This window comes from Leucoraja erinacea, unplaced genomic scaffold (assembly GCF_028641065.1).
Source record: "Leucoraja erinacea ecotype New England unplaced genomic scaffold, Leri_hhj_1 Leri_555S, whole genome shotgun sequence".
NCBI classification, from domain to species: domain Eukaryota; kingdom Metazoa; phylum Chordata; class Chondrichthyes; order Rajiformes; family Rajidae; genus Leucoraja; species Leucoraja erinaceus.
The window spans coordinates 48,736-65,406 of NW_026576460.1; the positions used below are offsets into that span (position 1 = coordinate 48,736).

General features: G+C 41.8%; 1 protein-coding gene across 1 annotated transcript in view; it reads right to left on the bottom strand.

Annotated features, from left to right (window-relative positions):
• Nucleotides 1–16,435, bottom strand: part of LOC129694144 (di-N-acetylchitobiase-like) — a 31,299-nt gene extending 14,864 nt beyond the window's left edge. Inside the window, exons 1-2 of the mRNA XM_055630862.1 lie at nt 11,315–16,435; nt 9,278–9,416 (exon numbers count right to left, since the gene is read on the bottom strand). Coding sequence (XP_055486837.1) covers nt 9,278–9,416; nt 11,315–11,458 — 283 coding nt within the window. The 5' untranslated portion in view covers nt 11,459–16,435. The remainder of the gene's footprint in view (nt 1–9,277; nt 9,417–11,314) is intronic.
• Between the last annotated feature and the right edge of the window lie 236 nt (nt 16,436–16,671).

Here is a 16,671-nt window from a genome sequence, read left to right on the forward strand (position 1 = left end):
ACGCAATAGAAAGGAAGGACATTAGCTTGGAGGATGTGGAATCGATATGGGTAGAGCTGTGAAACACTAAGTGGCAGAGGTCGCTAGTGGGAGTAGTGTACAGGCCACCTAACAGTAGTAGTGGAGTTGGGGATGGCATCAAACAGGAAATTAGAAATGCGTGCAACAAAGGTAAAACAGTTATAATGGGTGACTTCAATCTACATATAGATTGGGTGAATCAAATTGGAAAGGGTGCAGAGGAAGTGGATTTCTTGGAATGTATGCGGGATAGTTTTCTAAACCAACATGTAGGGGAACCAACGAGAGAGCAGGCTATTCTAGACTGGGTATTGAATAATGAGGAAGGGTTAGTTAGCAGTCTTGTTGTGCGTGGCCCCTTGGGCAAGAGTGACCATAATATGGTTGAGTTCTTCATCAGGATGGAGAGTGACATTATTAATTCAGAAACAAGGATCCTGAACTTAAAGAAAGGTAACTTTGAGGGTATGAGACGTGAATTAGCCAAGATAGACTGGCAATTGATTCTTAAAGGGTTGACGGTGGATATGCAATGGAAGGCATTTAAAGACTGCATGGATGAACTACAACAATTGTTCATCCCAGTTTGGCAAAAGAATAAATCAGGGAGGGTAGTGTATCCATGCATAACAAGGGAAATCAGGGATAGTATCAAAACAAAATATGAAGCATACAAATTAGCCAGAAAAAGCAGCCTACCAGAGGACTGGGAGAAATTCAGAGTCCAGCAGAGGAGGACACAGGGCTTAATTAGGAAAGGGAAAATATATTATGAAAGAAAACTGGCAGGGAACATAAAAACTGACTACAAAAGTTTTTATAGATATGTGAAGAGAAAAAGATTAGTTAAAACAAATGTAGGTCCTTTGCAGTCAGAAACAGGTGAATTGGTCATGGGGAACAAAGACATGGCAGACCAATTGAATAACTACTTTGGTTCTTTCTTTACTAAAGAAGACATAAGTAATCTGCCGGAAAATAGCAGGGTACCTGGGGTCAAATGAGGTGGAGGAACTGAGTGAAATCCAGGTTAGCCGGGAAGTGGTGTTAGGTAAATTGAATGGATTAAAGACCGATAAATCCCCAGGGCCAGATAGGCTGCATCCCAGAGTACTTAAGGAAGTAGCCCCAGAAATAGTGGATGCATTAGTGATAATTTTTCAAAACTCTTTAGATTCTGGAGTGGTTCGAGGATTGGAAGGTAGCTAATGTAACCCTACTTTTTTAAAAAGGGAGGGAGAGAGAAAACTGGGAATTACAGACCAGTTAGTCTAACATCGGTAGTGGGGAAACTGCTAGAATCAGATATTAAAGATGGGACAGCAGCACATTTGGAAAGTGGTGAAATCATTGGACAAAGTCAGCATGTATTTATGAAAGGTAAATCATGTCTGACGAATCTTATAGAATTTTTCGAGGATGTAATCAGTAGAGTGGATACGGGAGAACCAGTGGATGTGTTATATCTGGACTTTCAGAAGGCTTTCGACAAGGTCCCACATAAGAGATTAGTATACAAACTTAAAGCACACGGTATTGGGGGTTCAGTATTGATGTGGATAGAGAACTGGCTGGCAGACAGGAAGCAAAGGGTAGGAGTAAACGGGTCCTTTTCACAATGGCAGGCAGTGACTAGTGGGGTACCCCAAGGCTCAGTGCTGGGACCCCAGCTATTTACAATATATATTAATGATTTGGATGAGGGAATTGAATGCAACATCTCCAAGTTTGCGGATGACACGAAGCTGGGGGGCACTGTTAGCTGTGAGGAGGATGCTAGGAGGCTGCAAGGTGATTGGATAGGCTGGGTGAGTGGGCAAATGCATGGCAGATGCAGTATAATGTGGATAAATGTGAGGTTATCCACTTTGGTAGCAAAAACAGGAAAGTAGACTATTATCTGAATGGTGGCCGATTAGGAAAAGGGGAGATGCAATGAGACCTGGGTGTCATGGTACACGTCATTAAAAGTAGTCATGCAGGTGCAGCAGGCAGTGAAGAAAGCGAATGGTATGTTAGCATTCATAGCAAAAGGATTTGAGTATAGGTGCAGGGAGGTTCTACTGCAGTCGTACAGGGTCTTGGTGTCCTAATCTGAGGAAAGACATTCTTGCCATAGAGGGAGTACAGAGAAGGTTCACCGGACTGATTTCTGGGATGTTAGGACTTTCATATGAAGAAAGACTGGATAGACTCATAGAAGATTGAGGAGGGATCTTAAAGAAACTTACAAAATTCTTAAGCGGTTGGACAGGCTAGATGCAGGAAGATTGTTCCCGATGTTGGGAAGTCCAGAACAAGGGGTCACAGTTTTAGGATAAGGGGGAAATCTTTTAGGACCGAGATGAGGAGAACATTTTTCACACAGAGAGTGGCGAATCTCTGGAATTCTCTGCCACAGAATGTGGTTGAGGCCTGTTCATTGGCTATATTTAAGAGGGAGTTAGATGTGGCCCTTGTGGCTAAAGGGATCATGGAGAGAAGGCAGGCACATGATACTGAGTTGGATGATCAGCCTCTTCCCCCTCTCTGCTCCCTCCCTCTCTGCTCCCCTCCCTCTCTGCCGCCCCTCCCTCTCAGCCCCACCTCTGTCTCTGCCCCCCCTCAGTATCTGCACTCCCATCTCTGCCCCCCCCCTGCCCCCATCCCCTTCTCTCTGCCCCCGACCCCTCCCTCTCTGCCCCTCCCTCCATCTCTGCCCCCTCCCTCAAGAGAGTGGTGAGTATTGGGACCTACGAGTTAGTGGTGGAGTATTGCATTCGGGAACCAGCCCTCCCTTGTGACGACGCGTGCCCCCCCACCCTTCAAACTCTACCCCCCTCCCTCTCCCTCTCTACCCCCCTCCCTCTTCCTCTTGATTAGTTAGGGGCTATGCATGGGTGGATAGGGCGGGGGACGGGGTAAATGGAACATATGAATAATATTAATATAATATCAAGGGGGGGTTACTGTGTGTGTGTGGGGGGTTTATTGCGTGAGGGGTGGTTAGTGCGTGTGACGATGCAGGCCAACCCTCCCGCAACCGCTTGTTGAGGGGATGGGACCCAACTTGGTCTACTATCCTTCTAAACCTCTCCTATGCTCAATAAGTTTATAATCAGCCTCCTACGCTCCCAGCCTATCCAACCTGTCCCAATAATTTAAGCCTGCAAACCCAGGTAACATCCTGGTGAATCTCTTTTGCAGCCTTTTCAACTTACCAACTTAGACCATTCTATAGATACTAAGCCAGTTACAGTGTTTCTGTAGGGAAGATTGGTGTTGTGTAGAAATTGCTCTGTTTTGTGCTCACAATTGGGATATCATAACTGAGCAAATCTATTAGTTGCCACATTATATTTCTGTCTGCCTGCCTTCAGCCTGAAATGACAATGGGCAGTCCTACTCCTCAATTAAATTATCTCTCCTGCAGCTACATTCATTTAGTTTTCATTACTCCTTATTCCTTTCCATAATTTAACAAACTTCAGCCAACCACAGTACATAAAACATAGAATAGTACAACACAGGAACAGGCTTTTCGGCCAACCATGGACCTGGATGGGCCTAAAGATGTGGCTCCACGATTGGCCATCTCGAGGCCTACAGATAAGATCGTCCAGGAGGACAATCATATACCCATATCCATGTTCTGCAGAGATGCTGCCTGACCCATTGAGTTACTCCAGCTCTTTGTAATAGACACAAAATGATGAAGTAACTCAGCGGGTCAGGCAGCATCTCTGGAGAAAAGGAATAGGTGGCGTTTAGTGTAAACCTTCATCTGCAGTTCATTCTTACACACTTTGGCCAACTGTGAGATTTTTTGGTAAACCAGCATCTGTTGCCCCTTGTGTCTAAGTAATAAAACTTGCTGAGCTACCCACAAATTCTGCACCTCTGTTAATTTTTTTTAATTTTTTTATTTTAATTTTAATATTTTTATTAGAAGTACAATAAAGTACAGTAATACACATCACATATATCTTATTACATTTGTTGTACCACTTCATTTTTTAAGCTTTAAGAAAGATAGAAATAAAAGAAGTAAGGAAAGTGAAAAAGAGTCGTGAAGGTGCAGGAAAGTGTTGGGAAAAGAAAGCCCCTTAGAAAAGAAGTTAGAGAAGGAAGTAAAGAAAGGAAATAGACCCTGGAAAAAAAAAAAAAAAAAAGAGAAACAATCGCTCTATTATAACACAAAACTCCGCAAAAAAGGATATACCAATCGTATTTTTTACCCCCCCCCCCCCCCCCCCCTTACCAGATCCTAGCGCCATTTATTTTTTAAATTACTATTGCACCTTATGCTTGTAGTAGTTCCATAAATGCAGACCACGTCTTTTGGAAGTGCCTGCTAGGAGGAGTCTCATCTCTTCCAGGTGTAATGTTTCGAACATGTTTGAAATCCACATTTTTATTGTTGGTATAGGAGCATTTTTCCAGAATTTGAGTATAAGCTTTTTTCCCATTATTAGCCCGTAATTAAGTAGGTTCTTTCGAAACACGTTTAGTTCGGGGCTACCTTCCGTTATTCCAAAAATAATCCATTCTGCTTTTGGTACAAGTTTTATTCTAAATAATTTTGTGAAGATTTCAAATATTTCGTTCCAGAATTTTTGGAATATATTATACAAAATTATACAAAAAACAAAAGAGTGCGCTATGGTAACTTCTTGAGACTGGCATTTGTCACAAATGGGTGAGACATTGGGGAAACGTTTATTTATTTTGGTTTATGAATAGTATAGTCTATGTAATGTTTTGAATTGAATTAGAGTATGTCGTACGTTGATCGAGCATTTATCCCAGCTCTCGTTTGAAATTTTTATAGCTAGTTCTTGTTCCCAGTCTCTTCTAATACCATCAGTTGTAGGTATTTCTATATTTAAAATAGTGTTGTATAAGTATGATATTAGGTTTGCTGATTCAGCCTTTGTCTTCATTGCTTCATCCAGTAAGTCTGGAGGCATGTTATGATAGTCTTTTGTGTATTTTTTCAGATAGTCATGGTTTTGAAGATATTTAAAATATTGATTATTTCTCAAATTATATTTCAGTTGTAATTATTGAAATGATAATAATTTTCCAAATTCATACAAGTCTCCGAGCATTTTGATTCCCATTCTTTCCCATTGTGTAAATGATTTATCTATAATTGAAGGTTTAAACGACGGATTATTGACTATTGGCATTAAAAGAGATGGATTTCTTAATTTTAGATTCTGCTTTATTTGTTTCCAAGTTCTAATTGTGCTATGTATAATTGGATTTTTGTTGTAATTTTTATTATTCAGATTCATTGGTGAGAGGAGAGTCGCTCCTGTATTACACGGAGAGCAGTCCTCTCTCTCCATTACAATCCAGTCCACCTGCTGGGCAGAGTTGTCCAGCAGGTGAATCATATTTTTAATATTTACTGCCCAATTATATTACATAAAGTTAGGGAGCGCTAGACCACCCATCTCTTTTGGTTTACTAAGGTGTGTTCTTTGTATTGTGTGGGATTTATAATCCCATACAAAATTTGTAATGTCTGAGTCCAATTTTTTGAAAAACTTTTTTGGAAGATATATAGGTATTGATTGAAATAAATATAGGATTTGTGGTAAAAAGATAATTTTTATAGCATTTATTCGACCTATTAAAGACATCGGGAGTGTTTTCCAGAATTTGATTAGATTATTTAGTTTCTTAAGTAAGGGACTATAATTGACGTTAAACATAGCGTGATAGTTTGTGTAATTTCAATTCCCAAATATTTGAATTTTTCTGTGGCTATTTTAAAGGGGAATTTTAAGAGATGTGTTGAGTCTTTCGGTTTTATCGACATAATTTCACTTTTGTTCCAGTTCATTCTGTATCCTGAGAAAGATCCAAAGTCCTCAATTAGATTTAATATGTTTGGTATACTGATTTGCGGTTTTGTGATGTACATCGTCTGCATATAAAGATATTATGTTATTTGAATATTTTGTATTATAACCGTAAATATCCGGGTGTGTTCTGATTTTTTTCAGCTAAAGGTTCAATTACCAGAGCAAATAACAGCGGTGATAATGAACATCCTTGTCTATTGCCCCTCGATAATTGGAATTTCGTAGATAGTATATTATTAGTTAATATTCTAGCCGTAGGTTTGTTATATAATAATTTAATCCATGCAATGAAGTTCTCTCACATTTGAAATTTTTGCAATACTTTAATCATATAATCCCATTCTACTTGATCAAACACTTTTTCTGCATCCAATGAAATGATAGATAACTCTTGTTCTTGAGGTTTGTGTGAATGCATTATGTTAAGCAGACGTTTCATGTTATTAAATGAGTGTCTCTTAGGTATAGATCCCATTTGATCCTCGTTTATTAATTTACTAACATATTTACTTAGTCTTCTAGCTAGTGTTTTCGCTAATATTTTTTGATCCGTATTTAACAAAGCAATAGCTCTATATGAGCCTGGTTCTTCTATATCTTTATCTTTTTTTAAGTATCAATGTAATCGTTTCAGGTAAGATTTAACCTGAAAGGCTAGTGTTTCAGGTAAGATTTTTTCTTTAAAAGCATATGTATACATTTTCTGTAAACGTGGTGTAACTATATCGTAAAAACATTTATAAAATTCATGACTGAATCCGTCTGGTCCTGGTGTTTTTCCATTCTTTAGTGTGTTTATTGTGTCTCTATTTCCTTAGATGTAATTTGTGCTCCCAGTTCATCTTGTTCCTTCAATTCTAGTTTTGGAAGGTTACAATTGTCCAGGAATTCTGAAACTTTATTATTGTCTATTAGCGAGGGAAAAGAGAAATCTTTCACTAATCCGGACGTATCTTATAAATATGCCCAAGAGATTGTGGCAGAAATAGAGGATTAATGAAGGCAGTGGGACGGTATGGACAAATTCTTTCCTTTTATTAGTTCACAGAGAACACCCAAAGATAAGGGAAGAAACACCATTTTCAAAAAGTTTAAAATGGAAGAGCATCTCCACGTGCGCTGGTCTAGACACCTTATCTCCTTCGGACGCTTTGGAATTTAACTCAAGGACATTCTTTGTTCAAAATGAAGTAAAGACTGATAAACAACGGAGAGACGAACAGGAGAGCTGAATGTGGAACACATCACAAGGACAAATGGCGGTTTAAGATCTTAAAATAGTTTTACAAAATATAGAGAATTAACTATAATTAACAATACTAATATAGAAATAGAAATGGAAACTAACTTGAACTATATAATGGGCAAAATGTAATAATGCGTTATAAATGACCATCCCGTATATAGAGCGAGACCGTTAAGCAGGGATAAAGAAATAATAAATAACAAATTTTAGAACTAACGTAGATAATATTGAAAGTTTAAGTGCTGTGTATTTCGTGTGGGGAAGGGAGGAGACTCAGGCACCTGGCATAGTTCCAGGAGCCTGATTCTGGTTAACCCTTTCAGTCGACAGCTTACTATTATCAAAGGTATAACTAACTATAAATAATTAGTAGATAAAAGTGTTAGATATATAATTTGATAAGTCTTATGAAATATATATATAGTGGAATTGGGTGAAATATAACTGATTTTGAAATGGTACCGCCCTCCTAGGTTAAGAGTAATAAAGGGAGCGGAGCTAATGTATAGCATCAACATCGGAAGTCGAATAGATGTTGAATCCCACAGACATGTGGGACACTGACTACAGTGTCAAATACCACAGACACTGTAATTTTACTTGTTCAATTTTTTTAAAATCACAATATGTCACAACTATGTGTTTTTTTTTCAAGGACAATTGCAAAAGGGATCTACCAAAGGAAGTCAGTAATATAAATGGCCCCCAAATATCCAGACTCCTGAGGTATGGATGCACCATAATAAATAAGGGTATTAAAATCAGCGAAAATGCAAGATGATAAACAAAAGAAAATGGGAGGAATCACACTTTGTAGCTGGAATACAAGGGGTATTAATGAAGCAAATAAAAGGGGCAAGATACTAGCTCAGTTGAAATCATACAACACAGACATTACTTTTCTACAAGAAACGCATCTTAAACACCAAGATCAGATGAAATTGAGGGCGAATTGGATAGGCCAAACATATCACTCTTCACATACTTCGAAATCCAGAGGCACCGCAATTATTATTCGCAAAGGAATACCATTTAAATCAAAGAACATTATATCAGATAAGGAAGGGAGCTATCTTATAGTTACAGGAGAGATTCATGCCACGTCAATCACGTTGGTAAATATATATGCGCCCAATTTTGATAATCCTCAATTTTTCAATAAAATCCTGAATACAATCGCAGAATTTAACTACCGAAATGTTATAATTGGAGGAGACTTCAACTGTGTTTTAGACCTGTACTTAGATAAATCGATGTAAAAACAAAGAGGTAATATGAAATCTAAAACTAGTGAACTCTTAAATACATATATAAAAAATACAAATATAGCAGACGTCTGGAGGATCGCGAATCCGACTGGAAGGGAATACTCGTTTTATTCAATGGTACACAAAACATATTCACGTATAGATTATTTTCTAGTGGATACAAAACTAATCACTTATACTATGAACCCTAAATATCACACCAATACGATTTCAGATCACTCCCCGCTAACTTCCGTTTTAAAATTAGAAGAAATGTCTACGAACAAATCGTTCTGGAGGTTTAACTCGCAAATTCTAAAAGACCCACAAGGGAGTATATATCTAAAAAAACAGATGGACCTATTTTTTGAGACAAACGATACACCAGATATATCGCCCACCTTACTATGGGAATCCTTCAAAGCATTTATTAGAGGAGTCATTATCTCATATCAAGCCTTTCAAAACAAAAAGAATAAGAACGAACAAAGACAATTAGAAGAACAAATCAGACAACTAGATATAGATAATGCTAAAGATCCAACTATGGATCATAATATATCATGAAACATAATAAAATTTTAATACTGAAATTTAAACTAAATAAATTATTGTCAGAGAAAGTTATAAGACTATTCCAAATTACAAAACAAGAACATTTCGAATTTGGGGATAAACCCCATAAATTTTTAGCACGCCAACTGAAAAAGCAGGAAAAAGATCATGCAATTCTAAAGATTAAATCTGATAGAGGGGAATTATTAACACTACCTAATGATATCAATAAAAGATTTGCTCAATTTTACCAGAATTTATACACATCCAAAGCACCTCTGTTAATTGACCCTTAGATCTTTTGAAAGTAATTTTCAAATATTCATTTGGTTTTCTGTGGTAAAATACGTTACCATTCAAGACAACACGAACATTTCTTGCATGGGCAGCACAGAATATTTCAATGTCAGCATAATCCTTGACTGCAATTGTTGTAATCTTCGACCAATCATATTGATTCCAGTTATCATCATCGCCATGAATGGTAAAGAGCTAGAATTAAAATGAAACCATTATTTAAAGCAGGGGTCAGAAACCCGGTTCTGCCTAGGGGCCGGGTCCCGTGTCTGTGAGTGGTTGGAGGGCCACATCTATCGCCATAGTTAATAAACTTTGACATATTTATATATTTAACAAATATTGTCTTGTTTTAAAACAACCCTCAAGAATCTTAAGATCAACTCTGCATTTATTGTGCAAAAACAGCGATTTAATTTAACACAACCATTTAACATAAGCATCGACTACAGTGGAATCAACATTGCAAAAACAACGATTTAATAACAACCAACACAATTTACCATAAACATCCACTACAGTGGAATCAACATACCTCACTGTGACGACTGCCTGTCCAGAACCAGGTGCCACAGTTTAAGAATAAGGAGGAAGCCATTTAGAAAGGAGATGAGGAAACACTTTTTCTCACAAAGAGTGGTGAGTCTGTGGAATTCTCTGCCTCAGAGGGCAGTGGAGGCAGGTTCGCTGGATGCTTTCAAGAGAGAGCTAGATAGGGCTCTTAAAATAGCGGAGTCAGGGGGATATGGGGAGATGGCAGGAACGGGGTACTGATTGGGGATGATCAGCCATGATCACATTGAATGGCGGTGCTGGCTCGAAGGGCCAAATGGCCTACTCCTGCACCTATTGTCTAGTGTCTACATTGTCTATTGTTTGGCCTGCCTGAAAGCACTAATTTTGGCCCAGATGCCCCCAATTAGCCGATAAACCAGTCCCTTTTGCCCAAAATGCCTGTAGTAGCCCAGGAGGTGCATTTTGGCCCAAAAGGCCCGTGCCAGGACAGGAAAAGTCCAGAAAAAGTGCCTAAGATTTCACTTTTTATTTTTATTTTTTAAAGAGCCCCTTTGGTCCATCAGGCCTGTACTAGCCCAGGAGCCCCTTCGGCCCATCAGTAAGTTTTCCCTCTGCAAGTATTAAACCCCACCCCAGTATTTTTCTCATTCCCTTCATTTGCTCCCTGTGAGATCCAGGCCAGGATAGACTTTCCTGCTTCATTGCTGTGATCTGCAGAAAAAGATGAAAAATGTCTAAAACTGATTCTCCACCCTCTCCCCCTTCTCTCTAACAGAGTCTCTTACCTGTTTTGGGCAGACTTTCTGGCAGTGTCTGAGCTGCCAGCCCACCAGGCCTGAGTGACTGAGCTGCCAGCCTACCAGGCCTGAGTGACTCAGCTGCCAGCCCACCAGGCCTGAGTGACTCAGCTGCCAGCCCTAGAACCCATTCGGCCCTCAATGTCCATACTAGCCTTCTGGAAATCAGTCTCTTCAGCACACAACACCCATACTAGCGCACCGGAAAGCCCCCCCCCCCCCCCACCTTCCCCACTGGCCAGCAATATTAGAATTGATGGAGATGTGGAATATTGTGGGCAGCCCTCCCATGTGAACATGGGACACAATGGGTCGCACTTAGTCTAGTTTCCTTTATAATTTGTCCCTCTCACCTATAAACTGTGTCTAGTCATTGACATTTCCATCCAGGATAAAAATGTTCTGACTGTATATCCAATCTCAGCCTCTCGTAATTTTATACGCTTCTATCGGTTTTTCCTGCAACCTCTGATGCTCCAGAGGAAACAATCCAAGCCTGTCCAATCCCTAATCCAGCTAGCATTCTGGTAAGCTCCCCATCCTTCCGCTAATGGGGGGCAACCAGAACTACACAGAATACTCCACATGTGGTCCAACCAAAGTCCTATATAGCTGCATCGCAATTTCCTGACTCACAGTCAGAATTAGGTGAGAGGACCAGTGCGACAGGAGAAGCTCACCAAATCCTCCCATTCCAGAGATACTGCCCGTCACATTTCAAGAGACAGAAAGGTAAATGCAACAATTTCCACATGTAAACTCAGCAACCTCATAACTCACCTCCACTTGGACTTCATGACTTGCAGCGATGGGTTTGCACATAGCTAAATCATCACACCCACATTCAAGGGAACGAATGGTTAAAATGTGGACGCACAGTGTGTTTATGGCCAAGCTCAGCGCCAATTGCAAATTCCACCTCATCCTCTTTGCCTGAACTCTGGCAGAAATGCAGCAACTGGTGGTGTATTTATGATAACCCACTGAGGATATCTCTTCTGACGGCTTTCTATCTTTCACTCTCTCTCCGCTTGTGGCAACAATTAAATATTGACGTAAAGTTCACGCGATCAAATGTAACTTTGTAGGAACAATAATTTTTTCTCCTAGAAAGGACACAGAGTGCCCAAGTGACACAAAGTAACTCAGCGGGTCAGGCAGCATCCCTGGATAAAATGGATGTTATGATGTTTCAGACTGAAGAAGGGTCTCGACTGGAAACATCACCTATCCATGTTCTCCAGTGGTGCTGCCTGTTACTCCATTACTTTGTGTCCTTTTGTGTATTAAAACCAACATCTGCAATTCATTGTTTCTAGATTTCCTCTTCTCATCCACAGCACCGCCTGTTACATTAAACCCCTTCCCTCACACAATTGGGAAACATTTTTCCCAAAGCTGTGATTTGCTTTTCAACCCCTCGACATAGACCGATGCAATAATTATCAATGACCAATAAACATAGAGTCATAGAGTGATACAGTGTAGGAACAGGCTCTTCGGCAAAACTCGCCCACATCGGTCAGCAATGTCCCAGCTACACTAGTCCCACCTGCCTGTGCTTGGTCCATATCCCTCCAAACCTGTCCTATCCATGTACCTGTCTAAATGTTTCTGAAACTATGGGACAGTCCCAGCCTCAACTATCTCCTCTGGCAACTCATTCCACACACCCACTACCCTTTGTGTTAAAAGGTTACCCCTCTGAAACCTATTAAATCTTTTCCCCTTCACTTTGAACCTACGTCCTATGGTCTTCGATTCCCCTACTCTGTGCAAGATACTCTACCCAATCTATTCCTCCCATTATTTTGTGTATATCTATAAGATCTCCCCTCATCCTCCTGCGCCCCATGGAATAGAGACCTAGCCTACTCAACCTCTCCCTATAGCTCACACCTTCTAGTCCTGGGCAATATCCTCGTAAATCTTTTCTGAACCCATTCAGGCTTGACAATATATTTTCTATAATATGGTGCCCAGAACTGAACTCACCAACGTCTTATACAACTGCAACATGACCTCCCAACTTCTATACTCTATATTCTGACTGATGAAGGCCAAAGTGCCAAAAGCCTTTTTGACCACCATAACTACTTGCTACTCGACTTTCGTGGAACCATGCACCTGTACTCCTAGATCGCTCTGCTCTGCAACACAACCCAGAGACCTACCATTTACTGTGTAGGTCGTGCCCTTGTTCGACATCTCAAAATTCAACACTTCACACTTCTCCAGTCTGAGAAGCAACTCTCCACCATTACCCTCTGCTTCCTTCCATGAAGCCAATATGCTATCCATTCAGCTATCACTCCTTGGATCCAATGCGATCTAATCTTCCAGAACAGCCTACCATGCGGAACCTCGTTGAACGCATTACTTGCAGTCCATGTACACAATGTCTACAGCTCTGCCCTCATCAACCTTTTTGGTCACGTCATCAAAAAAATCATTCAGTGACACGACCTCACACGTACAAAACCATGCTGACTATCTCAAATCAGCTCTTTCTCATCCAAATGCCTGTTTCTCCTATCCCTCAGAATACTCTCCAGTAACTTACCAACTACAGATGTTAAGTTCACCGACCTATAGTTCCCAGCATTTTCCCTGCAGCCCGTCCTGAAAAGAGGTACAATATTTGCCACCCTCCAGACTTCCGGCACCTCTCCTGTATTTAATGATTACTTGTAAATTTCAACCAGGGCTCCCACAATTTCCTCTCTCGTTTCACACAATGTCCTCGAATATATCAGATCAGGCACTGGAAATTTGTCTACCTTCAAACACGACAGTACCTTCAGTACTTCTTTGACAGTAACCCTGACTGCTCTCAAGACACTGCCAGTGACTGCTCCAATTCCCTCCATCCTACTGTCCTCAGTAAATACAGAGGAGAAATACTTGTTAAGGAGCTTGCCCATCTCCTGTGGCTCCACACAGAGGTGACCACTTTGATTCCTGAGAGGTCCCACTCTCTCTCTAGTTATCCTTTTCCCCCATGCATTTATCAATTATTTTGGGATTGTTCTTAATGCAACCTGCCAGAGCTCTCTCCTGGCCCCATTTTGCCCTTCTGATTTCAGCTTTTAGTTTACTCCTCAAGGGCCTGTCCCACTGTACGAGGTAATTCAAGAGTTCTCCTGAGTTTCCCCTGATTCGAACTTGGAGAATTACGGTAATAGCCGCTCGTAGGTACTCGGGGCTCTCGTGGACATTTTTCAATATTTTGAAAAAACTTCATGAGCTTACCGCGTTTCCCGAGTACCTACCGTTAAGGTTACATGCCGCTAAGAGACGTCCAGAGCACTGACATACCCACTACGTTCATTCTACGTACTTACCACGAGTTTGATTTTGTTTAAACTCGGGAGAGCTTATAGGTAAATTCGTATAGTGGGACAGGCCCTTTAGTTCCCGAAACTCCTCCAGGGATGCACTTGATCTCAGCTGGTTATACCTGTCCCATGAATCCTGCTTGTTTTTGACTAACGTCTGAAGCATCTGGATTAATTAAAATATACCAAATAGTAGAAATTATATATTTTTCAGGTCAGCCAGCAAGCGTTAGATCTGCGCATTCAACTACTTATAATTTAATCAAAAGACAGAGGGATATATGTGCATGTCCGCTGACAACACAAAACTGATGTCCAAGTGAGCTGTGAGTAACAAACAGAGTTTGCAAAGATATGTGGATAGGTTATGCAAGAAAGTGCGGATGGGGCAATCTGAAGGAAACAAAGTGCCGGAGGAACTGAGCTGGTCAGGGAACATCTGTGGGTGGAATCTTTTGTGATCAGGACCCTTCTCCATCTGGGTCTAATCAAGAGTTTTGCTCTGAAATGCGGTCTGTCCATTCCCTACACAGATGCTGCCAGACCCGCTGAGTTCCTACATCACTTTAAGTTTTGTGTATGGATAGATTATGCGATGCAAAAAGTGCTGTTGAGCCAAAACCAAGGAGGCTGACGTCAGGCGACGCAGTGGTGGTTGGAGACTCCATTGTGAGAGGTATGGACAGGGGTTTCTGCGGCAACAGACGGGATTCGAGGATGGTGTGCTGCCTCCCGGGTGCCAGGATCCAGGATGTCACGGAGAGAAAATCCTCAAGGGCGAAGGTGAACAGCCGGAAGTTGTAGTACATGTTAGCACAAACGATGTCGGAAAGATGGGGGATGAATATTCTCAAAGTCAAGTCAAGTCAAGTTTATTTGTCACATACGCATATGAGACGTGCAGTGAAATGAAAGTGGCAATGCTCGCGGACTTTTGTGCAAAAAGACAAACAACCAAACAAACTATAAACACAATCATAACACACATATACCTTTACATAATAAATAATGGAAGGAAAAACGTTCAGTAGAGGTAGTCCCTGGTGAGATAGGCATTTACAGTCCGAATGGCCTCTGGGAAGAAACTCCTTGTCAACCTCTCTGTTCTCACCGCATGGCAACGGAGGCGTTTGCCTGACAGTAGCAGCTGGAACAGTCCATTGCAGGGGTGGAAGGGGTCTCTCATGATATTGTTGGCTCTGGAGTTGCACCTCCTGATGTATAGTTCCTGCAGGGGGGTGAGTGAAGTTCCCATAGTGCGTTCGGCCGAACGCACTACTCTCTGCAGAGCCTTCTTGTCCTTGGCAGAGCAATTCCCAAACCAGATGGTAATGTTCCCGGACAAGAAGCTTTCCACCGCCGCTGCGTAGAAGCACTGGAGGATCCTCGGAGACACTCTGAATTTCCTCAATTGCCTGAGGTGGTAAAGGCGCTGCCTTGCCTTAATCACGAGTGCTGAGGCGTGTGATGCCCATGTCATATCCTCGAAGATGTGGACTCCCAGATATTTAAAACAGTTCACCCTATCCACAGGATCCCCATTTATCCTCAATGGAGTGTACGTCCTCGGATGATGTGCCCTCCTAAAGTCCATGATCAGCTCCTTCGTTTTTTTGATGTTCAAGAGGAGGCTGTTATCCTGGCACCAGAGTGCTAGATCAGCCACCTCCTCCTGGTAGGCCTTCTCATCGTTGTCTGAGATCAGGCCCACCACCACAATGTCATCAGCAAACAGACCAAAGCATGACTTTAGAGAGCTCGGAAAACTGCTAAAAAGCAGGACCTCCAGGGTGGTTATCTCCGGTTTGCTTCCAGTTCCTCGTGCTGGCGAGAGCAGGAACAGGGAGATACCCCTGTTCCTTACCCTTCTGAGCAACAGGACCGGTCTTTGTGCCAGAGGCCCGGCCACTGTCGCTGCCCCCAGGTAGGCTGTCTCCCCCACCCTTACTCAAACATGAGTACTTATTTTCAAGGTGTACAGCCACCGGGGTACTCACCAGTCCCTGCCTCTGCCCATTGCCCTTCCTAACTGTGACCAAGTTTTCTGTCTCCCGTGGTCTTGGAGTGACCACCTCCCTGTAACTCCTTTCTATGACCTCCTCGCTCTCCCCGAGCAGACAGAGGTCATCGAGTTGCTGCTCCAGGTTCTTAACACGATCCCTTAGGAGCCCCATCTCGACGCACCTGGCGCAGATGTGGACGTCTGGAGGGCACTGATGGTGATGAGTCAGAGTATGGAAGTGAGATCGACTGATTGATCAAATGGTGCCAGCACAATAACCTGGCTCTCAACACCAGCAAAACCAAGGAACTGATTGTGGACTTTGGAAGGGGTAAGATAGGGACCCACAATCCTGTTTATATCAACGCGATGATGGTGGAAAGGGTCAAGAACTTCAAATTCCTGAGCGTGCATATTTCCGAAGGTCTTTCCTGGTACCAGCACACTGATGCAATTATAAAGAAGGCACATCAGCCCCTCTACTTTGGAGATATTGCGTAGAGGTGGTGTGTCAAGGAGGACTCTCTCGAACTTCTGCAGGTGCACAGTAGAGAGCACACTGACTGGCTGCATCGTGGCTTGAATATCCAGGAGCGGAAAAGACTACAGGAAGTTGTAACCACTGCCCAGTCCATCATCGGCTCTGACCTCCCCAACATCGAAGGGATCTATAGCAGTCGTTGCCTCAAAAAGGCTGCCAACATCATCAAACACCCACACCATCCTGGTCACACACTCTAGTGCACAACCACCCATCGAGAAGAAGGTACAGGAACTTGAATTCTGTAACATCCAGG